Source organism: Panthera pardus, unplaced genomic scaffold, assembly GCF_024362965.1.
Source record: "Panthera pardus isolate Hobbes unplaced genomic scaffold, ASM2436296v1 HiC_scaffold_2, whole genome shotgun sequence".
NCBI classification, from domain to species: Eukaryota; Metazoa; Chordata; class Mammalia; order Carnivora; family Felidae; genus Panthera; species Panthera pardus.
The window spans coordinates 25,649,170-25,674,251 of NW_026526765.1; the positions used below are offsets into that span (position 1 = coordinate 25,649,170).

Sequence of the window (25,082 nt, forward strand, 5' to 3'; positions counted from 1 at the left end):
GTGGTCTCCATTCCAAAACCTGGGGTTTCTTTACATGAATTAAAAATTTCCACAAAGTATGGCAGCTCTATTTCAATAATAAGTCGGTATTTTTTTAAGTTTCAACTTAAGGGTAATAGAGGCTCCCAAAATCATGATTTTCTGCTTCTTTAAGTGGGAAACTTAAGGCAGAGAAGGACTGAAATAGTAAGAATTTCATATGAATTTTAAATGTGAAACATTCCATCAAGTTTTGAAAGTAATGTTTCCGGTAGAATAGAAATCCAAAGGGACTCTGCAAACATGTCTCAACTCAAGATATTACTGATGTTAAGATTGATGTCAGGAGAAAAAAGAACTGAGACATGAGTTACTGGTTGTCAGAGGAAAAGGAAGACTTAAGATTTTTTGGCAGCCATGTAATGCCCTGATTATTTCCATCCATAATTAATATATTTAAAGTGGGCACAACCATAATGGGCTCTTTATTCGGCCATCTCCTTCTCCTGACCTGACTGCAAGCTGTCCTCTCCTAAGCCTGGCGTACCCATTCGATCATTTATTATGAAAGATTTTATTAAGCTATGGACCTCATGCCCAAGATCTTTTTGCTCATGGCATAGAATTTAAAGTTTCAATGCAGAATCTTCACATCCTTCTACTAAAAACCAAAATTCGTTATTCAACCCTCTCCCCAGTTTCTTCATGGGTTTCTTGAGTGGGACTTCTTTGTTCGTTGATCCTTCGATCCGTTCAGCAGATATCACCGAATACTTCCTAGACCCAGGTGCAATGCTGAGCATTGTGGAGTCAGATCACTGAAGATCTCAGCCCTGTAGATGAATAGCTGAGGAAGGAATATGAGAGGCATCCACTTATAATTAAATTATACTGTGTGTATGGAAATTGGTGTGTGGGTAATATAAAGTACTCTCGAGATTCAGAAGAAGTTACTTCCAACTGGGTGATCCCATGGAGGTGGTAGCATCCAAGTTAGGGCTTGAAGCATGAGCAGAACCTTGGGGGGGTGGGGTGGGGTGGGGATCGGGTCAAGTGCATACATGTCTACCACCTATGCACACAGCCCATCAGTGTCAGTCAAGCAGAGAAGAGTTAATATGTTTGGCTCCTTCTTTTCTAGTTGAGAATGAGAGCCTAGTTGTAAGAATTGGAGCTGCGCTCTTTTAACTTTATGGTGAATTTTCCCTCCAACAGGTACCCCCTTGAAGAGTCCCTCTCTTGCAAAAAAGGTGAGTCAAGGCACACTGCTGCCTCGCTCAGCTGGCCCACGAACCGATTCCTGGAGCCCAGAAGCCAAACCTGAGGGCCCAGCCCATATTTCTGTCCATGAGTCATTTTGGCCACTCTACACAGACAACTGCAACGATGCTAATTTGAGAACAAATATAAAAATGTGTGTTTCTTTCATTAACTATTCATCTAGGAAAAGAATAGAGCAACAAAATAAAAGAAGTGAGCTGCAGTTTTTCTTTTTAATTTTTTTTAACGTTTATTTTTGAAAGAGAGAGCATGCGTATGTGTTGGGGAGGGGCAGAAAGAGTGAAGGAGACACAAAATCTGAAGCAGACTCCAGGTTCCTAGCTGTCAGCAGAGAGCCTGATGCGGGGCTCAAACTCACAAACCGTGAGATCATGACCTGAGCCCCGTGAGCTGCAGTTTGAAGGATAGTTTACAACCTGCTCCACAATAAAGGGTCCCAGTTGGTTTGGGGGGAGCCTGTGACTTTAAGCAGACTGGAATCATTCTCAGCTGGCGGCCCCTCAATCCCAGTGGATCAGAGCCCAGGATTCAAACTCCCCTCTTCCTTGTTCTATCACTAGGTTGAACCAGTGGCTGGGAATTTATTTCTATTTTCCTCTCTCTCTCCCCCAGTGTTTTTCCTGGGATGGTTGATACAGTGCTGCTGTGGCTTTTCTGATCATTGCTAAGCATTTGGCAAAAAAAAAAAAAAATCTTTTAAAAACATGGTCTGGCCGCAACTGTTGGCTTTTTCCTTAATTGTTTAATTTAGCCATCCTGAAGTAAATGGAACTGGGTGTTTATTGTCACCACTGTTTCACAGGACCATGGATTCGAACAAAGTGTTCTTGGAAAGACAGGAAGTAATTACTGTTTCAGCTGATCAGCTTCTGGTGTGCTTGCTCATCATCCACCACTGTCTTCTCCAACAGGACCCCCTGATTTCTGACCCCGAACCCACCCAGTACTTTGCCCCCGGTGTCCCAGGCCCCCTGTCAGACTTCATGGTGGCTGGCTCTGAGGACGAGGATCACCCAGGAAGTGGCTGCAGCATCTCTGAAGACGGTGGCCTGCCACCCAGCACCTCCAGTAAACAATGACTGTTTTCTGACTTGGGCCACATGGGTTTACGTATTATGATGCTTTTATGTGAACAGAGAACTGGAACCCAAGCCTCTGGTTGAGTAGAAGCCATCTTTGTTCCCTGACTAAATTCAGAGTTTATTCTTAGAAAATGCAGCCCACCATTTAATGACGGGCCCCTCAGGTCTGCGGTAAAGGATCTGGACACCTGTTCTGCACCCAGGGTGTTGGAGGTGGCTAAACCAGCATTTAGATGCTATTTACATAACTTAGTCTTGAAATTTATGGCATGAAATCAGGTTAGCAACCTGATGGCTTTATGTTTTAGGGGAACCCTAGCCAAGATCCAGGTCCCTTCCCTCACTGGGCCCTAACTTCATTCTTTTTAGAAGGCAGCGAGTGAAAGATTCTGAACCCGTAAGAGAGATGTTATCAAACAGGTGTTTTTAAATCTCATTGATTACGCTCTCACTATAATATGAGGTAATCCCATGTGAACCATACTGATTTGTCAGGCTTCTGCTGGTGTGGTTTGCTTTTTTTTTTTTTTTTTTTTTTTTTTGTAATGTTTATTTATTTTTGAGACAAAGAGAGACAGAGCATGAATGGGGGAGGGTCGGAGAGAGGGAGACAGAATCTGAAGCAGGCTCCAGGCTCTGAGCTGTCAGCACAGAGCCCAAGGCGGGGCTTGAACTCACAGACCGCGAGTTTCACAGGACAAATAAACACTAAAAAAATTACCAAAAAATATATATTTTTTTAATGTTTATTCATTTTTGAGAGAGAGTGAGAGTGAGCATGAGTGGGGGAGGGGCAGAGAGAGAGGGAGACACAGAATCTGAAGCAGGCTCCAGGCTCTGAGCTGTTCACACAGAGCCCGACATGGTGCTCAACTCACAAACCGCGAGATCATGACCTTAGCCAAAGTCAGACGCTCAACCAACTGAGCCACCCAAGCACCCCTGCACTTTTTTTTTTTTAATTTCTAATGTCTGAACAAGAACATCTCTGTCTTAGGACAGGCAGACTTGACCACTCTGGCTTTCATTTGAAGCAGCTGATGCGCTTACTCTAGTCTCTGATGGAAACATTTCAAGGTGGAAGCACGTGTAATTTTTCTTTCATTTAGCAAGATGCAAAGAGTTTGCTGAGCAAACAAGTTTTCCCCTATCCCTGGTTGGTTACAGACAATATAATATCAGGCTCCCTGTACCATGTTCTAGGAGCTTATGTGCCCCCCGTACCCAGCCCCCACTCCTTGCCCCTGAGGAAGGGCCTCCTGTGATGAAGGGGGGCCTCACAGGATAAGGTCCTGGAGTGCAGGGCTTGCTGGTCTCTGGGTGTCCTCCCAAAAAGGAGCTCCCAGCAGCAGCATCTAGTGCGAACCCCAGCCATGTATCAGGCATCATGGGTGTTGATGAATTAAACATTTCTGTCTCTAGGCAGCATACATGTGCAAACCAAATCCAGAGATTGAAGTAAAAAAAAGAAAAAAATTTTAAACAAGAAAAGAGGCCAGTGGGAAAAGGAGAGAGGGACTCTGGCTGTCCACTCTGTGCAAATCCCAAGAAGCCCTATCATCTAAGCCTGGTCTTCAGTGGCCAGAGGACGAATAGGTGGCAGTTGTGAATGGGGGGGGTGCTCATGTATAATGAGGGGGGTTGAGTTGTAAAACCAGGCCAGACGGGAAACCCTGTCTCATTTGATGATTTCTTTCCCCCTCCCCACCAGCTCACAAGGAACCAGGAAAAGCCAGGGCCAACAGCCTCGTGTCTCTAGGAAGCCAGCGGGCCTCGGGGCTCTTCCACAAGCAGGTGACGGTTGCCAGACAAGCCAGTCTCCCTGGGAGCCCGCAGGTGCTCCGAAACCCTCTCGTCCGCCAGAGGAGGGTTGGCTGCTATGACACAGACGATGCCAGTGACGAAGAAGAGTTTGATGGCGAAGGGGATTGCGTTTCCCTCCCAGGGACCCTCTCTGGTCCCAGCAGGTCTCTGCCAGAGGACGACTGTAGGCAGGTCTTGATGACCTCTTCCAAGGTCATGAGTATCAACAACCAGGAGGAACATCCCCAGAAAACACTGGTCAGTAAGGCCTCCTCAGTGCCTCTCCTGGGCAGCTCGCTGGACTTAGAGGAGAGTGTCCAAGAGGGCACGGGGGACACTCCTTCCCATTCAGCCAACCTGTTGGCCTCGGTAGCGGCCCCCAAGGGTGGCCCTGGCCGCTCAGGGAAGAAGGAACTATCAGGATCTAAGAGTTCCCCCAAATTGGAATACAAAGCCGATACAGGCCCCCAGAATCTGGTGCGCACAGATGTCTCCAGGTCCCCCCAGCAGAAGAATGACAACCTGGGGTCCAGGCACAAACCAGTGGCCAGGGTCAGCCCACACCACAAGAGGCCCGAGGCTGACGCCAGGCCCAGCAACTCCGAGACTGAAAACCTAGCTGATGAAGCTGATGACCCATGTATCCAGGCCACTTCTGGCAGAGAGACCGGGACTGATTTTCATCCCGATGGAACCGTGGAGAAGGTAACTGGTTTCCTTTCAGTTACTTGGGATCTCAGTGACTTTTGTGTAAGTGAATACGGAGTGTGTTAGGAAGCAGAGGGTATCCTGCCTGGAAGAGGGGGAATGGTTGGAGAAACAGACTGTAGCAGCTGGTGGGGGGAACATGCCCAGGTATTGAGTCATAGGTCATTCTGCCAAAAGATGAAATCCCTCTCTTACCTGTACACGGGACCTGTACACATGGTTGATGAGGGAAGGGCGGCACTAGGCTGGTGAAGAAGAACGCTGGGTCTGGTCCACTGGCTGGTTGGGTGACCATTGAGGCAAGTTGTTGAGTCTTTGTGAGGCACAGTTGTCTGGACCACTGAGGAGAGATCGTGCCCTGATTCTGAGGAGGGATTCTGCCCTGATTATCTCTCAGAGCCAGAGGGACCGTCACACAGGCTAACAGTGATTCTCTCCAGCTGGTGACGTTCTGCGCGATCCTTATTTTTTCAGACTTTTTACGGCAACTGTGTAATAATCAAAACTATTCGTACCCTTATTGTGAGAATCACATGAAAAATTGGGCAGGCATTCACTTAGAAACTTAACATGCACCTGGGCGCCTGGCAGGCTCAGTCTGACTCTCCATCTTGGGGTTGTGAGTTCCAGCCCCATGTTGACGGTAAAGAAGACTGAAAAAGAAAATCTTAAAAAAAAAAAAAAAAAAAAAAGGGGGTGCCTGGGTGGCGCAGTCGGTTAAGCGTCCGACTTCAGCCAGGTCACGATCTCGCGGTCCGTGAGTTCGAGCCCCGCATCAGGCTCTGGGCTGATGGCTCGGAGCCTGGAGCCTGTTTCCGATTCTGTGTCTCCCTCTGTCTCTGCCCCTCCCCCGTTCATGCTCTGTCTCTCTCTGTCCCAAAAATAAATAAAAAACGTTGAAAAAAAAAATTTTTTTTTAATAAAATAAAAAAAAAAAGAAAACTTATAATGCACCACTTTAAATGCGAGTCAACATTATTTACGTTACAACTTGGTTACATGTATGTTAGAATGGTCCAGATTGTCAAATTGCTTGATTTTCAAAAAAATTTTTTTAATGTTTGTTTATTTTTGAGAGACAGAGACACAGAGTGCAGGCGGGGGAGGGCAGAGAGAGAGGGAGACACAGAATCTGAAGCAGGCTCCAGGCTTCAAGTGTCAGAGCCCAAGGCAGGGCTCAACCCCACAAACCGTAAGATCATCACCTGAGCCACAGTCGGACGCTCAACCAACTGAGCCACCCAGGCACCTCTCACATGGCTTGATTTTAGTCAGTATACCTCCACGTAAGCAAGGAGGAGTAAGAGAAACAAATGTTTGCGATCTCAACATAAATAGTTTCTCTCTGAGCTGATTGTAAGGCCGCATCTATAAAGATACATGTTCAAGTGGTTTATACAAACATATGTGTAAACAGACCCAGAACATATGAAGTCATAAAAACTATATTAGGCAGAAGGGATTTTTGTTAACCATATAGAAAAAGTAGAAACACATCTTTTTTCATCCTCCTAAAATATGTTACTACTTCCAACTAGCATATGTGTTTTAAAATGCAATGTTCGGCTGATGGGTTAACCCCTTCTTTTAAAAAGTATCAGCCAGTTTTGGATAACTATATAAATCAAGGGTTTTGTTCATAATTGTTTATAAAATAAGAGCTTTTGTCATTGTGAATGAGTATTCCCAATAAGAATTTTGAGAAGCATTTAAAACTTTTGCACAAAAGTTTAACTCTTCTCTTAAAAAAATTTATTTCAAAAATATGATTTCATCTATACATCAGAAAGAAAATAGAATGCATTGCCATTTATGGGGCGCCTGGGTGGCTCAGTCAGTTAAGCACCCAACTCTTGATTTCAGCTCAGGTCTTGATCTCGTGGTTCGTGGGATCGAGTCCCACCTCAGGCTGCGCACTGACAGCACGGAGCCTGCTTGGGAGTCTCTCTCCCTTTCTCTCTGCCCTTTGCCTGCTTGGTCACATGATCTCTCTCTCTCTCTCTCTCTCTCTCTCTCTCTCTCTCTCTCTCTCAAAATAAACAAAATTTACACTTGATCTTAGCCAAAAGGCCGAGAAGCAATAAATAAATAAACTTTTAAAAAAATGCATTGTCATTAAGTATTTACCCTCAAATATTGGGAGCTTAAAAAGAAAAAAACCTTCGGTAAGTAAGTTGTCTTCTGCTGTTTTTACTTAATACTTTTGAAGTTGAGACGAATGTCACTTAACATAAAATGAAACACTGTAGAATACAGTTCAGTGGCACTTGGTGCATTCACAGTGCTGTTCGGTCACACCTCTGTCTAATGCCAAACCTCTTTCATTGTTTTGTATTACATTTATGCCTTACTAATTCCAAACCTCTTTTGCTGTTTTCTATTACGTTTATGCCTTACTGCTAAAGAGAAATAACTGACTCAAACCCTGTGCAGATTTCCCTCAGCAGATACTAAATGATTTTTATACAAGAGCCGCTGAAAGACGCTGTATCCATTTCACCTCTCTCCTCTGCTGCCACCTTTGGGCCACTTTGTGGAGACTCCTTAACTCTGAGAGTGAATTTCAAATCTGATTTAACTTCCTGGCGGGGTGGTTTTGCGATTTTTTTCTTTCTTTATTTTTTTTTCAGTAGGTTTTAGATAGAAGAAAGGAAGATGAAGTAATTGACACTTGGCTAAAGTGAAATTTTGAAAGATTAAATGTCCGTTTCATTTGTCCAGATGAGTCCTGGCCCTAAGTACCAAACTGAGATGCTGACCTTACAGTCATGGATATTATCATTACTGTACACAGACAATAATACCTACGTCTGTATAGCCTTTTGTGGGCTGTATTTTTTTTTTTTTTACTCATTTACTCATCTTTTATTTAAATCTCTGTGAGTTAGACAGGGCAAGTCTTATCCCCAATTTTTTTCCCCATTTGTTTCTCCTGTGGTAAAATCCACCTTATGTGAAAATGTACAGTTCAGTGGTATTAATATGTTAATAATGTTGTGCATTCATCACCACCACCTCCTGAACTCTTTTCATCTTGTGAAACAGAAACTCTGTATCTGTTATATAATAACTCTCCCACCAGCCCCCAGAAACCACCACTCTGTCTTCTGTCTCTCTGATTTCTACTCCTCTCAATACCTTATAAAAGTGGAATCATACAGTTTGTCTTTTTGTGACTGGCTTATTTCACTTCACATAATGTCCTCAAGGTTCATCCCTTTTGTAGCCTGGATCAGAATCTCCTTTCCAAGACTGAGTAATATCCCATTTTCGGTATATCCCCCATTTTGTTTATCCAGTGATCAACGGACACTTGAACTGCTTTCACATTTTAGCTATTGTGAATAGTGCTTCTATAAACATGGCAATACACATACCTCTTAGAGACCCTGCTTTCAGTTCTTCTGGGTGTATACCCAGAAGTTGGATATGTGGATCGTATGGTATTTCTGTGTTTATTTTTTTGAGAAGCCTCCGTAGCCTTTTCCATAGCGGCTCAACCATTTCACATTCCCGCCAACAGTGCACACGGTTCCGGTTTCTCCACATCCTCGCCAACACCTGTTATTTCTGCTTTTGATTATAGCCACCCTCAAGGGTGTGGGGTGACATCTCAGCGTGATTCTGATCTGCAGTTCCCTGATCACCCACATTCCAAAGTTAGGAAAACTGAGGCTTAGGAAGAATGACAAGTCCATATAATTTCTAGTGGATCTCACACCCAGAATCTGGATCTCGTGGCTCCTCATCCGGGGTTCTCTGAAATTCCCCAGACCAGCTCTTCTCTGTGTGTGAGGTCTTAGGGTGCAGAAAACCTGAAAACTGACGACAGTGACTTGTGGTTGTCATTGTGCCAGGAATCTCTGGGGAAGCTAACTGTCGAGGATGGACGTGTCCCTTCCAACTGGGGGCCAGCCAGTGCCCCATGCCACCCAGAGGCTGGCCACCGCACAGAGAACCTGCCGGAAGCTGCACCGGAGCAACCAAGGACAGGTAAGGTTATTTTGGTGCTGGTTAAGCTTCAAGATGGGAAGGCAGAAGTTACCCCTATACAAATGTTACACGTGGAGAACTTTGGGAAGCGGGGGGGGGGGGGGGGGGGGGGGGGGGGGGGGTGCTTTTACACAGGTGAATGATATTTAAAAGCTCCTGCATTTAACAACTTTACTAAATCATTGTGCCTAAACTCCTAGTTTTAGTTCCACATCAACTGCATCCATTTTCAGTCAGTTGACACTCTTTACCTATTTTGTGATGTGAACCTTAGTGAATAAGTCATGAGATGACACAGAGGGGTTCCTGCCCTTCAGAATCTCAGCACTCTGCTTACATGAGATCAGATGCACCGAGAACTATCTTTTCCCTCACACATCCACAGAATGTAATATTTGAGCCGTGTGCTGAGGTCACAAGACACTCCTGGCCTGCACGGCTGACGCTGGCCCTGGCGGGCCGTCCTAAACACTTAATGAGTCCATCTCCACACACCTGTGGCCCCGCTCTAGCTCGGACGCTGCACCGATGTCTTCCGCGTCCTCCTGTGCCTGCAACATCATTTGTAAGGCTGCTGGGCCTCCCTCCCCATTTTGTGCCATAACTGAGGCAACATTCTGCCCATTATTGGACATTTGGGGAGGTTTACAAGTGAAGGATTACTTTGAAACGTGACATCAAGGACTGCCTCTACATCATTTAATCTCCCCCAAAACACTTTTAAGTTACACGCTTTGCCATAAAGTCAAATTGCTAACAAAAACTTAAGGTTTGTTCAGCAAATGCATCTGAAACTGAAGAATGACTGTTAAATCCCTTCCTTTTGTCTCATTGTGACTTTTCCCCGAGTTGGTACCAGCAGAAGCAGGAAAGTCATTCTGAAGGGAGTTCAAAAAGACAGAGCAGAGAAGGCCATGAGCCCGTGGATTCGAATCTTGGCACGTCCCTCCCCTTCCACGGGGTCTGGGGAGGTTGTGTATGCTCTCCACGCATGTCTTGATAGGCCGACCTTGCTGTTGCCAAGTGCTGTCTACACAGAGGCCATGCAGTCGGGGTTTATAGATAACAGGGTGGGGTGTGGAGCCACCTTCCCGGGTGACCCTGGCTATAAACTCTGGCCCTGGATCCATTGCTTAACCACTCTGTGCCTCAGTTCCCTCCTGTTCCCAAGTAGATGGTGACAGGACCTACCTCACAGTCTTGGGAGGAAAATTAAGTGCATGAAAAACTCTTAGCACAGTACTAAGTCCTAATAACTAGTTCTTAATTGTTGACATAGGAACTTCAGGAGGGAAAAGGAATATGCAATTAAGATGATTTGTGTGGAAAGGGTGCCTGGGTGGCTCAGTCAGTTAACTGCCCAACTTTGGCTCAGGTCATAATCTCCCAGTTCGTGGGTTCCAGTCCCACATTGGGCTCTGTGCTGACAGCTCAGAGCCTGGAGCCTGCTTCAGGTTCTGTGTCTCCCTCTCTCTCTGCCCCTCCCCTGTTCACACTCTGTCTCTCTCTCCTCTCTCTCTCTGTCAAAAATATTTAATTTTTTGGGGCGCCTGGGTGGCTCAGTCAGTTAAGCGTCCGACTTCAACTCAGGTCACGATCTCATGGTCCGTGAGTTCGAGCCCCCGCGTCGGGCTCTGGGCTGATGGCTCAGAGCCTGGAGCCTGCTTCCGATTCTGTGTCTCCCTCTCTCTCTGCCCCTCCCCCGTTCATGCTCTGTCTCTCTCTGTCTCGGAAATAAATAAATGTTAAAAAAAATTTTTTTTTTAATATTTAATTTTTTTTAATTTTTAAGTAAAAAATTAAAACATTAATTAAAAAATTAAAAAAATGATTTGTGTGGGAGATGTGGAGTGAATATAACGTTTGGGGAGACCATCATCTCAAAGCAGGTGCTTTCATTGTGACTGTTTCCCAGCAACCCATAGTTCCCAAGAAAATAGCAAATCTAATGTTCTTATTATGTCCTTTCTCCCGATTATAAGATGCCATGTGCCAGAGGTGAACAGATTAGCCCGAGTGTGTGGGGGCCTCATGAGGAGGCCCCTCCAGAGCCCGTCTCATGAAAGGACTTCATTTCCCACTGTCGCCGCACGCATTGCCTTTCCCTGCGCCTCTGAGGTTTCATGCACTCTCTTCTCTGCTTTCATTCCATTTTCTTCTTCGCCTTCCTCCCCATCACTGTGTGGCCTGACTCTCCCCGCAGAACTCCCCCCCCCCCCGCCCCCTTCTGTCAGAGCTTCCCAGACTATGTGGCCTTCCAGCTCTCCCAATCCTCTCAACGCGGTCAAGACACAACCAAGGTACAGTGCGGACTTGCCTCCTTCTGTGGCGTCCTGTGTTTCTTCCCAAATTAGCCTCCTCCCTCCTGTCCTGCGCTGAGCAGTAAGTCCCCAGAGGTCATCACTTGACTGTTTTAGACTCGACTCTACAGCTCACAACTCCCACCATAAGGCCAAACCCATGACCTAGAGCTAAACCAGAGACCCGAAGCCTCTGCAGATGAACACAAAGCCGAGGGATCAAATAGAACAGCCTGACCCCTGAGGCCATTGCCATCAGAGCAGACGGTGTAAAGAAACCCAGGGGAAGGGCTTCTGGGGTCCCCATCCTTAAAAATAACCAAAAAGAGAGAAAAGGCAGAAACAAAGGGTTATTCTGCCAGCCAGTCTGAGTTATTTCGGAACGTCTAGAGCAGGGTGGTATTTGTTAGATGTGAGCGCTCTGTAATTTCAGAGGCAAAAACAGAACGACAAGGAGGCCTACATTTAGGCTGTGGGATGTCTTTCTGAAAAAAGACCAAAAATTTGAGAGTGTTTCATTTTCCTTTTTTTTTTTCAATTGAGAGTTTTTCTCACACTTTCCCCTCTCTCTCCCTGCTTCCCCCCTTATCTCCACACAGGACTGAATAGCCCCCCAGACCTCATCCCTACCCCAGAGCAGAAGGGGGCAGCTCACCCTGAGCCCAGCAAGACCTCCATGGACACGGGGCCAGCAAGGCGGCCTGAGGACCGCGGAGAGCCAGTGTCACCCGGGGTGCCTGAGTCTGAGGACAGATGTCATGTGAGTCTTGCCCAGGAGAGCAGCGCCTCCCCAGGGAAGATGGCAGTGGCTCGCCGTGACTTCAGCAACCTTCCAGCAGCCCCAGAAGCCAACTTGCCCACGAAGGCAGCTGCCCACAGGGGCGCGGGACCTGAGGCAGAGGCCGCGTCTGCAGCTAGTGGCGTCCTGTCCCCAGACCTCGTGTCCCAGGAGGAGAGACAGAGAAGTCCCGGTCACCACGGCAAGGCTCTGCAAGCAACAGGCGTCCTCGTGCCTGCAAATTCCTCAGGCTCTGCCCTGCCCGAGGGAACAGATTCTGTGTCCGAGAGGGCCCTGCAGGCCAGCCCTGCCCTGCCGTCACCCGCTGACCGGGCTGCAGGGGCGTGTGGGGGTGTCTCTGGGCACTGCTGCCCCAGGGAAAGTGGGGGCAGTCCTGTGACTGACATCGACACACTCATCAAGGAGCTGGATGCTTCTGAACCAAGACTTCAGTCTCCTCAGAAAGGGGACCAGTTGAGTCAAGTGGGACATTCTCAGGGTCAACCTCCAGCAGGCACTGGAAGTGGAAGTTCCCACCATGCTGAGCCAGTCGTGGGGAACCAGACCCCCACCCTAAGGAGGGCCTGGGCTGCTGGCCAGCCCCCTCCCCCACAGTGGGCCTCCCAGCCTTCAGTTTTGGATTCCATTAATCCTGACAAACATTTTACTGTGAACAAAAACTTTTTGAGCAACTACTCTAGAAATTTTAGCAGTTTTCACGAAGACAGCATGTCCCTGTCGGGCCTGGGTGACAGCACGGAGCCATCTCTCTCATCCATGTATGGTGATGCCGAGGACTCATCTTCTGACCCTGAATCGCTCGCCGAAGCCCCACGAGCTTCCACCAGGAGCAACTGGTCACCCCCTCGTTCCCGCGGATCTTCTCACAGGGAAGACACTACAGAGTCTGAGGAGGAGCAAATTGAAATTTGTTCTACAAATGGTTCCCCCAATCCACCTTCAACTACTGCTCACGCACCTGCCCAGGCCGCACCCTGCCCTGTGTTGGCCAAAGTTCTGCCCTTAAAGCACAGTGCTCTGAGTCAAGTGGTGGGAAATCCACGCGAGAGAGCATCCTTTGTGCCAGGAAACTCATGCCCTTCAATTCCAAACTCTTCCCAGCCATTTCCTCTCTCGGATATAAGCTCTCAGGAGCATGAACTTCATGCAGATGTAAGGATTTTACAGAACCCCAGACCCTCGTGTGAAGAAGAAACCATGGAGGCCACCAGTACTAGCTCATCTGTGGGGAACAGGCAGCCTCCTGAAGCCGCCACGCATTTCCACAACCCTCCGGTCGCTCTCGGCAGTCTGAACACGGTAGATGTTTTAGAACATGACTTGCTGCGTGTCGAGACCCCAAATAAAAAACAAGAGACAAATGTCAATGCAACTGAAAATCAGTCCCCCTGTAGCGTGCATGTCCCTAAGAATGGAGAGTCTGTTTTGACAAATCTACATATCTCCGAAAGTCACGAGCTGGATGAGTTGCTACAGAAACCAAAAATGGTTTCCAGGAGGCCCATCATGGCCTGGTTTAAAGAAATAAATAAAAATAACCAAGGGACACATTCGCAGGGCAAAACTGAAAAGGAGCAACCCATGGCGCCCAGCAGAAGCCCTGACTCCAAAAGTCAGGTGTTGAGTTCCAGCCAGAATTCCAGAAAGGGGATTGCTGTGCCTAATAGCTCCCCCCAGCTGAAAGTGAATCTGGAAAATAAAGACTCACCTAAAAAAAGTTCAGTGGAAACACTCTTAAGTAACTGTCAGAAACCCAAATCTGGTCCTAAGCTGAAGAGACTCAGCATCAAAAGCAAAAGCAAAGCCAGTTCCGAGGCCCCTGCAGCTCACGTTGCCAAGGCTGGTGGGACAGACCCCAGGAAACCCCTCATTTCACCCCAGACCTCCCACAAAATGCTTTTGAAGGGAGCATCTAACCAGTTCCACATAGACCACGAGGAGCTTGACAAAAATGCCACGGCCACCCCCAGGTCCCCCCAGTGCGTGCTGGAGACCAGGCCACCTGCTGCCCCGGGGTCACTGAAGCCGTCAGTGTCGGAAACGAGCATCACAGCGTTCATTTCGCCCCACGCCTCCCCCAGGACTCTCCCTGAGCAGAGTGCATGCGGTAGATCCTACGTGGCTTTCCACTCAGAACCCAACAGAGGCTGCCCAGCGGCCCCCAGATCTCCTAAGTGTGGGCCAGAGACCAGGGCTCCCCCTGTGGCCGTGGGGAACAGCGCGTCCACAGCCACAAATGGACAGGAGGCCCCACCTCCTGGGCAGAGGGAGCGGCGCACGGCCAGCCGAATGGATTCGGCACCAGAAGTAGCCCGATCGGGCGTGACTGATGACAAAGGAGGCAGAATAATTACTGGTGATCCCCTAGAAAGAACAAACCAGCTGAAAATAGTTGAAATTTCTTCTGAAAGAATGCCCAAGAATGCATGTGGTGACAAGCTAGCTGAAAGTGACAGATTAAGAGGGTTCTTGGCCCAGAGCAACTGTCAGGAGAAGAGTGAGATCAGGTTCTGTCACCAGTCAGAGGAGACGTCCTCAAGTCATCCGCCGTCACTCACATCTCGTGCGTCCCAGGTAGAGCAGGAAACCCAGCGATCTTTCAGTGTGGCAAAACTGGCTTCCTCCTCCTCCTCCCCACAACTGCCTACTAGAAAGGTGGATTCCTCGCAGGGGAAGTCAAGTCAGGTGTCAGGCTCCCTCGGGATGACCAAGAACGGCACGTCAGCGGGCCCAGTGCCAGATGACCATCCATACTTCACACCAAGGCCAGCGACCAGGACCTACTCCATGCCGGCCCAGTTTTCAAGCCATTTTGGACGGGAAGCGCATGCTCTACACAGCCCAGGTCGCTCTCACCGGGACAGCCAGATCCCTGCAACAAGTGGGGGGCTCCTCGAGGCCAAGGCAGCCAGAGGTGGTGGTCTTGGCCTGGCTAACGGACAGGGCGTGTACAGCGTCAAGCCCCTCCTGGAGACATCGAGGAACCTTCCAACAACAGACGAAGGGGATGTTCTTTCAGTGCGAGAGACGAGCTGCCTAGTCACGGACAAAATCAAAGTCACTAGAAGACATTACTACTCTGAGCAGAACTACGAATCTACCTCATTTTTCTCTGTGAAGCAGAGGATCAAGTCTTTTGAGAACCTAGCCCATTCTGACCGGCTAGTGGCCAGGTCTGGGGTGTCTCCTTTTTTGTCAGCGAGCTCCAAGCCTCCCATTGGGAGACGGTCATCTGGCAGCATTGCTTCCGGGAGCCTCAGCCACCCCAGTGACCCAGCAGCAAGGTCACTGAGACGCAGCCTGAGTTCCTGCAGCGAAAGCCAAAGTGAAGCCAGCACCCTGATCCCCCAGATGACCAAGTCCCCATCCAGCACAGCATTGACAGTCTCCCAGCAGAATCCAGCGGAGGCCAGTAACAAGGGCCCTGACTCAGACCCAAAGAAATCACTTAGTCCTTCTGGAATTCCCACCCCAACCATGACCCCAGCCTCTCCCGTCAAAAGGAACAAGTCCTCGGTGCGCCACACCCAGCCCTCTCCCTTATCCCGCTCTAAGCTCCAGGAACTGAGGGCCTTGAGCATGCCTGACCTTGACAAGCTCTGCAATGAGGACTTCTCAGCGGGACCGACAGCCGTACTCTTCAAAACCGAGCTGGAAATCACCCCCAGGAGGTCGCTTGGCTCTCCTGCGGGAGGCCTCAATGGGTCCACTGCCCTTTCATGCCCCATGAAGCGGGGGGACAGGGCCTGTCCAGGAGGAAGCAGCCCTAAAGCCAGTGAGCCTGGGGCACCCAGTTCAGCCCATCATGTGGGTGAAACCACCTGGGATCTGCCTTCTGGAAAAGGCTGGTCAGTTAAGTAAGTATCTGCCTCTCCCCTTTTATTCAAATAAACTGTATAAAAACTTTTTTAATGTTTATTATTTATTTTTGAAAGAGAGACAGAGACAGAGACAGAGTACAGGAAGGGGAAGGTTAGAGAGAGGAAGACAAAGAATTCAAAGCAGGCTCCAGGCTCCAGGCTCTGAGCTCTCAGCACAGAGTCTGATGCGGGGCTTGAACCCACGAGCTGTGAGATCCTGACCTGAGCCGAAGTCGGATGCTTAACTGACTGAGCCACCCAGGCGCCCCTCAAATAAACTTTTAAAAAAATTATGAACTAGTTTTCAATTTTTGGAAAAGGTGCAAAGACTGGCAGAGCGCTCCCAAGCTCCTCACCCAGCTCTTCCTAATGGGAACATCTTCTGTAATCCTGGTCCAGTTGTCAAAAGTCAGAAATTTAACACTAGAAGAACACAGTTAACCACAGACTTAATTCAGATTTCACGGAACACATTTCACTAACGTCGTTTTTCTCTGTCAGGATACCACATTGCATTTAGCCCCCTTTGCTTTTTAATATCACTACTGGAAAAAGACCCTGCCTGCAGAGAAAGGGTTTCCAGAATGTCGCTCTGCAGGGCAGTCTTGATGGGACATGGCACTTTTGGCAAGAGCGCCATCAGAGAGATGAGAGTGGACAGGGAGGGCTGCACCTCAGGGGACAACAGTCTGGGCCTTCGAAGCTGACCTGAGTTAAGCAGAAAATTCCTAACATTTTAAAGAATATTTTTCAAACTGTCAGAAATGTTCTGCGGAGCTCCAGCACTGGTTCCCTAACATCCTGAGGTGATGGATCCCAGAAGCCACAGTAATTCCTGTGAATGACATTCCTGCCCAGCACTCAGGATTCTTCAAGCAGTTTGAATTGAGAGTTCTTATGACCAAAAGGGGCACCTTTTGAAGGGGCGCCTGGGTGGCTCGGTCAGTTGAGCGTCCGACTTCGCTCACAGTTCATGTCATGATCTCACAGTTCATGAGTTCGACCCCCACTTCGGGTTCTGTGCTGACAGCTCAGAGCCTGGAGCCTGCTTCAGAGTCTGTGTCTCCTTGCTCCCTCTGTCCATCCTTCACAGTGCGCTCTCGAGAAAAAAAATAACCATTAAAAAAATTATTTTTAAAAACAAAAGAAAGCACGAAAATCAGAAAACACCTGCAACTTGGTAGAAAGAGCATTGTAAATACAACCTTATGAAAGGAGAAAATTGCCTTTTTCTTTCATATTTTTATATTAGTTTGGATCAACTTCTAGTCTCAGCAGGAGACCAGCAAAGATTACAGTCTGTTTTATCATCAGTGGGGTCAAAATCGACGGTCCCGGCTCTCATTCAGGAAGCGAAAGCACAATCAGAGGTGAGTGGAACCCGACCACACAGGGAGAGGAAGCCGGGGCAGGGCCGGGGTGGGGTCGTGCCCAGGTTCGGGGCAGGAGCTCTGGGAGCCAGGAAGAGCTCTGCTCTGAGCCCGAGCACAGAGCTGCCCAGCTGGGTCTGACCTCTCTCGCAGTTGCAGCTTGCAGCTGGCTTCACAAGCTAGACCTTGACTTGAATTTCAGGTGCCAGATTGGCGCAGCCGCTGTGTTAATTCCCCAGTAGTGACTAGTTACCATCCTCCTCACCCCCCACGCTTGGAGTCTGTCAACAGAGGGTCCTCAAAACTGAACTAGGCATGTTGGAGACATGAGGGAATGGCCACAGCACATCTCTGCACCTAGGTGGACGTTAACTACTTGTCAAGGGAGCCACCTGCTGGGGAAATGAGTTAGCGTGTGTGTAGCCCTGCCCTGGCCCCAGCATGAGAGCTTCTGAAGCCTGGGATTCAAGACAAGGTGGCTAACCGGTCATTAGAAATGCAGTCTTTTGGGGCACCTGGGTGGCTCAGTCAGTCGAGTGTCCAACTTCAACTCAAGTCATGCTCTCACAGTTCATGAGTTTGAGCCCCGCATCTGGCTCTGTGCTGACAGTGGGCTCTGTCCTGACAGCTCGGATCCTGGAGATGCTTCAGATTCTGGGTCTCCCTCTCTCTCTGCCCCTCCCCCACTTGCACTCTGTCTGTCTCTGTCAAAAATAAACATTAAAAAAAAAAAAAAGTCAGTCTTTTGGGGCGCCTGGGTGGCTCAGTCGGTTAAGCATTCAGCTTCGGCTCAGGTCATGATCTTCGCGGTCCATGAGTTCAAGCCCCGCATCAGGCTATGTGCTGATAGCTCAGTGCCTGGAGCCTGCTTCAGATTCTGTGTCTCCCTCTCTGTGCCCCTCCCCTGCTCATGCTCTGTCTCTCTCTCTCTCTCTCAAAAAAAAAAAAAAATAAACATTTAAAAAATTAAAAAAAAAATGCAGTCTTTCAATAAATTAGATGTGATGATAATAACAGAAGCAGCCATGGGTTCATATCTAGAATACTTCTCTGAAGAACATTAATTTCTCAGAACTGCCCTTAGAGATTTGAACCCTAATAAGTGAATATTTGTTTTGAGAAAACAAATATGAACAATTTTTTTCTTGACTGGTAATGTACCTGGGCCACTCATAGATCTGAGAACACTGTGCCAGAAATTTCTACCATTACTCAGAAGGGCTGTGATGTTGGCATCCCCTGAGGAAGGAACCAAGTTGGAGAGGAGACCAGCTCCCCTTAGTTTACACACTCCCTCTGGTCCTCAGCCTGCTGGTTTGGGTCTGTGCAGTTAACACATTGAGACATCCAGCATTTTTCACTTTCAGTGAAAGGGACCGTTCTGTCCTCTCCCTTCTTTCTTCGACTTGTGACAATAAGTGTTCCATGCATGCAAGTCTCATTCTGGCATTTCCAGTCAATGTGGCATGGTGGGATCACACTTTGCCGGGTCCCTTGTCCTCCAGACATTCTACAGTGTTAGATAAAGTGTAGAAGGAGGGGCGCCTAGGTGGCTCAGTTCGTTAAGCCGTCCGACTCTTGATTTCGGCTCAGGTCATGATATCACGGTTCATGGGATCAAGCCTTGCGCTAGGCTCTGCACTATCAGTGCTTGGGACTCTCTCTCCCTTTCTCTCTGCCTCTCTCTCTCAAATAAACTTAAGAAGAAGAAAAGAAAGTAGAAGCAGAAAACCAAAAAGTCTCAACCTACCTCACAAATGAAATGCACGTTTTCAGGGACCACAGACACAGTGGGAGACTTTTTGTGCGGGCAGGACGCTGAGTGCCAGCTGGGAGGGTCTCCCACCCCGTCCCTCTGGTTCCACATTCACCCCCAGACAAGTACGGTGGCTTGGTGTGGAACAGCATTCCTACTTGCATCAGAATGCATCAGAATGCAGCAGACTGCAGGGAAATGAGCACCCTCATTTCCCTGCAGTCTTCACTTGCTTTCACAGAGCGGCCGTGGTCGGCTTCTAGTGCGCTTGTATCCTCAGACACAATTCGAAAAAACATTTTTTGAGCAAATTAAAATTTGGGTGTACCAGACCACATGCCCCATTTTCATCAAGAACGCCTAGTTTTCATTCTTCTCTCTGAACGTGTCTGAGCCTGTAAATGGTTAGACTTCCCAACAAAGTCAAAATCCCCCAGCAGGTCTGTGGAACATTCTAGTGTCAGCAAATGGAGATTTGGTTTGAATGAACTTCTTTGGGGAGACATAAAATGCTTGGGATCACTCTTTAGGACGTATTAATAGGACTAAACTCTTTTTCTTTTATTTTTTTATGTTTTATTTTGAGAGAGTGAGCGAGCGAGCCTGCATGTGAGTGGGGAATGGACAGGGAGAGAGAAAATCCCAAGCAGGTTCCGCCTTGTCAGTGCAGAGCCTGATTCAGGGCTCAAATTCACCAACCATGACATTATGACCTGAGCCGAAATCAAGAGTCAGATGCTTAACCGACTAAGCCACCCAGGCACTCCTAAACTTTTTTTTTTTTAATTATGGGTTCCTTCCCCAGCACAATACAGAGGTGGTTCTCTTTCAGTGTTTTCACCTTCTCTCATCAAAACAACACTTCAGTTTTATTTTTAGATTCTTTTTCTGTTGCTGGGTTGAGAACACCTTGAATTGATGGATTATAAATCACTTCATGGGGAACCTAGCAATGCAGATCTTGAAAAATGTTGCGGAATCATTTTTACCATGTGCGGTGAAGGAAGTCAAAATTCAGAATAATTAGCCTAACTCAGTTATTTTAAAATATTTTAAGGTATCTTTTGTTGGATGCTTGAAACATCCAACAGGACAGTCTTTTGTTACGTAAGCCTAGACACTACTAGGAATGTTCTAGTCTCAAATACAAGTTGGCAGTTAGTTTTAGGGTACTTTATATATTTTTTTTTAATTTTTTTTCTTAATGTTTATTTTTGAGACAGAGAGAGACAGAGCTGACTGAGCCACCCAGGCGCCCCTACTTTATTTTTTTTTAACATACTTTGTATTTTAGGAATACCCATTCATTAATTACACCTCAAATCCAACGAACTGAACGTGGTGGGAAGGGGTCATAAAACAGTTGGCCTCAGTGTGTTCTCATCCTGCCTCTTGGCACTTCTTCTCTGCTGTTGTTGACCCTGGCCTGACTAAATTATAGACTTAAACAGTTATAGAATGAAGAATTCCCTTCGCGAGGCACCTGGGTGGCACAGTCTAAGGCTACGCATCTGACTTTAGCTCAGGTCATGATTTCACGGTTCAAGAGTTCAAGCCCCGCGTTGGGCTCTGCCCGCTCAGCACAGAGCCTGCTTCAGATCCTCTGTCTCCCTCTCTCTCTGCCCCTCCCTCACTCACGCTCTCTCTCTCAAAAATAAACATTAAAAAAAAACAAAAAGAATTCCCTTCATGACCAAATTACGTGCTGTCTTCAGATTTAGGAAGACACAATATGGTGCCTAGAATAGGTCCTATATTGTCCCATCCCTGCCCCTTTCTGTCCACCATCCCCGTGGTTCTGTAGGTACAGGATGGACCCCCAAACTCCAAGTAAGCACAGCCCAGGATGGGTAGAGGACAGTTGAGTTCAGGAAAGGTGGGAAAGCTCCTGAATAGCCACTGGGGCTCGGTGCTGACAAGCTGTGCGACACAGCGGGAGGGCTGACCACAGAACTTACTAACTCCCAGCACAAGGAACAGATACGTGACCTTGAACAACACAGGTTTGAACTGCACGGGTCCACTTACGCGTGAGTTTTTTATAGCACTCTAAATACACTCTCTTTGTTAGGACTTTCTTAATTATGTTTTTTCCCTTCTAGCTTTTTTTTTTTTTTTTTTGAGAGTGAGCGAACAGGAGTAGGACAGAGAGAGGGAGACCAAGAATCCTAAGCAGGCTTCATACTGCCAACGCAGGGCCCAGTGCAGGGCTCGAACTCACAAACCATGAGACTGTGACCTGAGGTGAAATCAAGAGTCAGACGCTTAACTGACTGAGCCACCAGGCACCCCTCTGTAGCTTTACTGTAAGAATACAGTATATAATACATATAACAGAAACTATGTGTTAACCAACTGTTTATGTTATTACTGAGGCTTCCATCAAGGGCAGGCTATTAGCGGTTAAGTGTGAGGGGCAGTCAAAATTTATAGGCAGATTTTCCACAGTGTGGGGGTGGGTGTCCCAAACCCCATGTTGTTCAAGGATCAACTGTACTTTTTTCTGTTTCTTTTCACTAGAATAAAGAAGATGTTTGCTTCATCGTCTTGAATAAAAAAGAAGGCTCAGGTCTGGGATTCGCTGTGGCAGGAGGAACAGATGTGGAGCCAAAATCAATTGTGGTAAGTGACAGTGTCAAGGTGCTCGCAGGAAAGTCACTCCCGAAGCAGCCTCACATTTGATCAGAACAAAATTCACGTCTGTGAGTTCAAAGAATGCTGGTGTTTGTCCCCTCCTCACAAAACAAAAATGGAAAAGTGGGGAAAGTAGGATATGATATATTCATTAGCAAAGATACACATTCTTACCACAGAGCTGACTGATGTATACAGATGGAGTGATTAGATGCAAATACACATCAGCAGTTTTCTGTACCCTCCTATTCACCTAACATTTTATTCTAGCACTAGGAAAACACTAGAATTAACTGACCAAACCCGCATTTGCTTTTGAAATCACTTCCTTCTCAAGAACAACCTAAAATTTTTTATCACTCAAAGGACTTTGAGATCATTGGAGAGGCCACCTTCATTAGGCAAGACCAGGTCCTGTTCATTTTTGTGTTCTTCTTGCCCCCATGGAGTGCCAGGGCACGAGCCCTTCTTAGACACGAGCAAGAAGTTGAGTAAAAAATATATTCCAGGGGCGTCTGGGTGGCTCCGTTTGAGCGTGCGATTTCAGCTCAGGTCATGATCCAACGGTTCATGAGTTTGAGCCTCACATCGGGCTTTGTGCTAACAGCTCAGAGCCTGGAGCCTGCTTCCAATTCTGTGTCTCCCTCTCTCTGCCCCTCCCCCGCTCATGCTCTGTCTCTTTCTCAGAACTAAATAAACATTAAACATTTTAAATATATATATTCCATCCCTCACACTGAATAGGTTTTTGGTAAACCACGTTTGTATGATGACTTTGGCTTTTGACTTCTCCTTGCCGCAGGTGCACAGGGTGTTTTCTCAGGGGGCTGCTTCTCAGGAAGGGACTGTGAACCGAGGGGATTTCCTTCTATCAGTCAATGGCACCTCACTGGCTGGCTTAGCCCATGGGGAGGTCCTGAAGGTTCTGCACCAAGCACAGCTGCACAAAGATGTCCTTGTAGTCATCAAGAAAGGGAATGACCAGCCCAGATCCTCCACCAGACAGGAAGCCAATGGGAAGGGCTTGCTATCCAGAAAGACCAGCCTCCTGGATCCTGGAGTAGGTAAGACACCAGTTCAACAACCAGCAGGGTGGGTGCAGCTGGCAGATTGGTTCCTGGTGAGCATGAAGGAACATAACTACTATCATCTGGGTCAGAGAAATCAAATGTAGTGAAGTCTTATGTCGGCAGATGGTTCTTGCAAAAGCAGCGTTACAAGGAAGTTATAAACCACTGCCCCCAGTAGTTAAAGTCATACTATTGAAGATTTTTAACGACCGCTTGACTGCTTCTCTAAATGTGCTAAGAAGGAAGCCCTTTCACATTTATATCTTCTTCTTAGGACTTAAGTGGCCGGTAAGTAAAGCAAGAAACTCTTGTGACAGGGGAGGGGAATCATGTTGAGACTGTAGAAAGAGAAATTCCAGTACTGAGATTTGTCCTCGGAAAATATCAAGGTTTGTATTCTTTCCTGTTTTAGAAGAATGTAAGGAAATGAGGGGGTACAGATGTTTAAAGACAGAGACTATAGCCTTAATCAACCAAGAAGAACTTACAAAAAGAGGTTCAGAAGTAAGGTTTTCTGTATGCCCTCCACACTGTCACACCAAGGCTCATGAGCAAGGCGTATGAAGTACTTACTCAGGAGGAACTAAGTACTACTTGTGTTTCTGAAGCACAGGCTGATTACGGCCTTCAGATAACTACATCAGACTTCAGTGGTGTCCCCTACCTTGGAGTTCAGGAGTGATGTCTTTAGTCCAGGTGGCATAGGAGAGCCAACGAAGCCCGGGTCAGGGCATTGCCTTCTGGGGAGGTTTTTTTTCCACTCAACATCTCTCCCTAATGAAGTTAAGGGTAGCTGAATTCCTCCCTGTTCACCTTGGCTTCGTGGCAGCCTAGGCTGTGATTGCTTTGCTGGAAAGGGCACTGATGTCCACTGAACAAACGGAACTCTTCTTGTCCAGATGCCTCCGCAGGCTGGGGGCATTCTCAGCCTTCTCTGTTCCCTTGCTTTTGCTCTTCTAGAAAATCGAAGCCCTTCCCAATATTGGGAAACACCTTAAGTCATCAGACCTTGTCATGCTCACCTTTGCCCCCGCATAGTCTCAATTGCTTGTACTTTCAGTGGGATCCGGGCAACTTGTCAAAGGAAACCACTTGACATTTAATCCCAGTAGCTTCCAGAGTTTTTAAGACTCATGAACTCGGGATATGGAAGGCTAATCCTGTCATTTATAATCATTAAGTATTCCTGTGGCACCTTCAGAACATCTGGCCTTGAACCAGATTCTACAGAGTTACCAAATTGTAAACACATTCAGGGCCTAACCTTTATTTTTTCGTATTCCTGTTCCTTAAAATGCCCGTGCCCAGGGCTCTACCTGAACCTGTGCAGTTCTCCCCTAACACAGAGAGCATCCCACTTGAGGGCTGATGCGGTAGGCTGCACGTTAAAGACACGTAGGAAGCTTTTTACAATCCTCCTGCTCAGTAAATTCCTCAGCTTATTTCAATCATAAAACCTCAGGGATGGGGGTGAAGGTAAGGGCCAGGGCCCAGCATCACAATCTTTTTAAGGTTCCTGGGTGATTCCAGTAGAGTCTGGCCAGAGCTGAGAGCCACTGTAATGGGCCTGTTTTCCTGTTTAACAGCAAGTGAAATCACCTACGGAAAAATCAGGCTGCTCCCATTAGCACATTTCCTTCAGACCACATGGGACGTGGAGTCGCCTTCGTGAAACCACACTAATGGACTGGCCTTTATGTGCAAGAGCAGTGATGCTGGCTAGCTTGGCCTCAACCTGAAGGGGGCAGTTTAATCTGTGGTCCTTCCCCTGCCTCCCAGAGAGGTCGGTGCGCCTTTCCATTCCCCTCAACGTCCTTCACTGAGAAAGTGTGTAAATAAGAGAAATAAAAGGCAAGCTTACAATCTCTATGCAGATCTCCAAGGCGGATTTCAGCCAGGCCTCTCCACACTAGCACACAGAGCAGGCACGAGTGTTGCCGTGGAAACGTCCCCCACCCCCCAGTGGAGAGAGGAGACGGCAGTGAAGGCAGCTGGTGTGTGATGAAAACACACAACAGGAGCATGTGTGGCAGGAGGAGGAAGGAAAGGAGCTCTGGGCGTCCCTGGGAGCTTTGGAATCCACGGTCACGGTCTCACATGGGGTCTGGCATTTGGGTGTTGCAGGATTTCAGTGTCAGACTGTGACACACTGCTGCCATCAGCAGTCAGGGTCAGCAGGAAATCGAATTTGACTCCCCAAGTGTGACTTCACTGAGACCCACAGCAACAGCGTGTGGGGCTTGCCAAGAGCAGTTCAGAGTCTGGGGGTTTCTGCTTGGGCACAACAGGAAGTGCTTAGAAGAGCACAAGGTGCAGGTACGGCAGGAACTTAGCCACGAGGCCAGCTCCAAATTTGGGAGATCAACTCTAATGCTGGTTTCGAAGGTAGATGGGACTCCAGGGTGCGGGGGGAATACATTTAGGGGACAGGACAGGAGGTGATGAGT

The 25,082-nt window shown here is 47.6% G+C and overlaps 1 protein-coding gene across 7 annotated transcripts in view; it reads left to right on the plus strand.

The window, feature by feature from the left end:
- PDZD2 (PDZ domain containing 2) overlaps positions 1-25,082 on the plus strand; it is a 364,618-nt gene that overhangs the window by 335,183 nt on the left and 4,353 nt on the right. For all 7 annotated transcript variants that reach the window (XM_019450712.2, XM_019450714.2, XM_019450715.2 and 4 more), the window contains 8 exons: positions 1,195-1,229; positions 2,172-2,328; positions 4,054-4,850; positions 8,711-8,846; positions 11,746-15,802; positions 17,058-17,175; positions 21,452-21,553; positions 22,368-22,629. In XM_019450712.2, the coding sequence (XP_019306257.2) occupies positions 1,195-1,229; positions 2,172-2,328; positions 4,054-4,850; positions 8,711-8,846; positions 11,746-15,802; positions 17,058-17,175; positions 21,452-21,553; positions 22,368-22,629 (5,664 nt within the window). The remainder of the gene's footprint in view (positions 1-1,194; positions 1,230-2,171; positions 2,329-4,053; positions 4,851-8,710; positions 8,847-11,745; positions 15,803-17,057; positions 17,176-21,451; positions 21,554-22,367; positions 22,630-25,082) is intronic.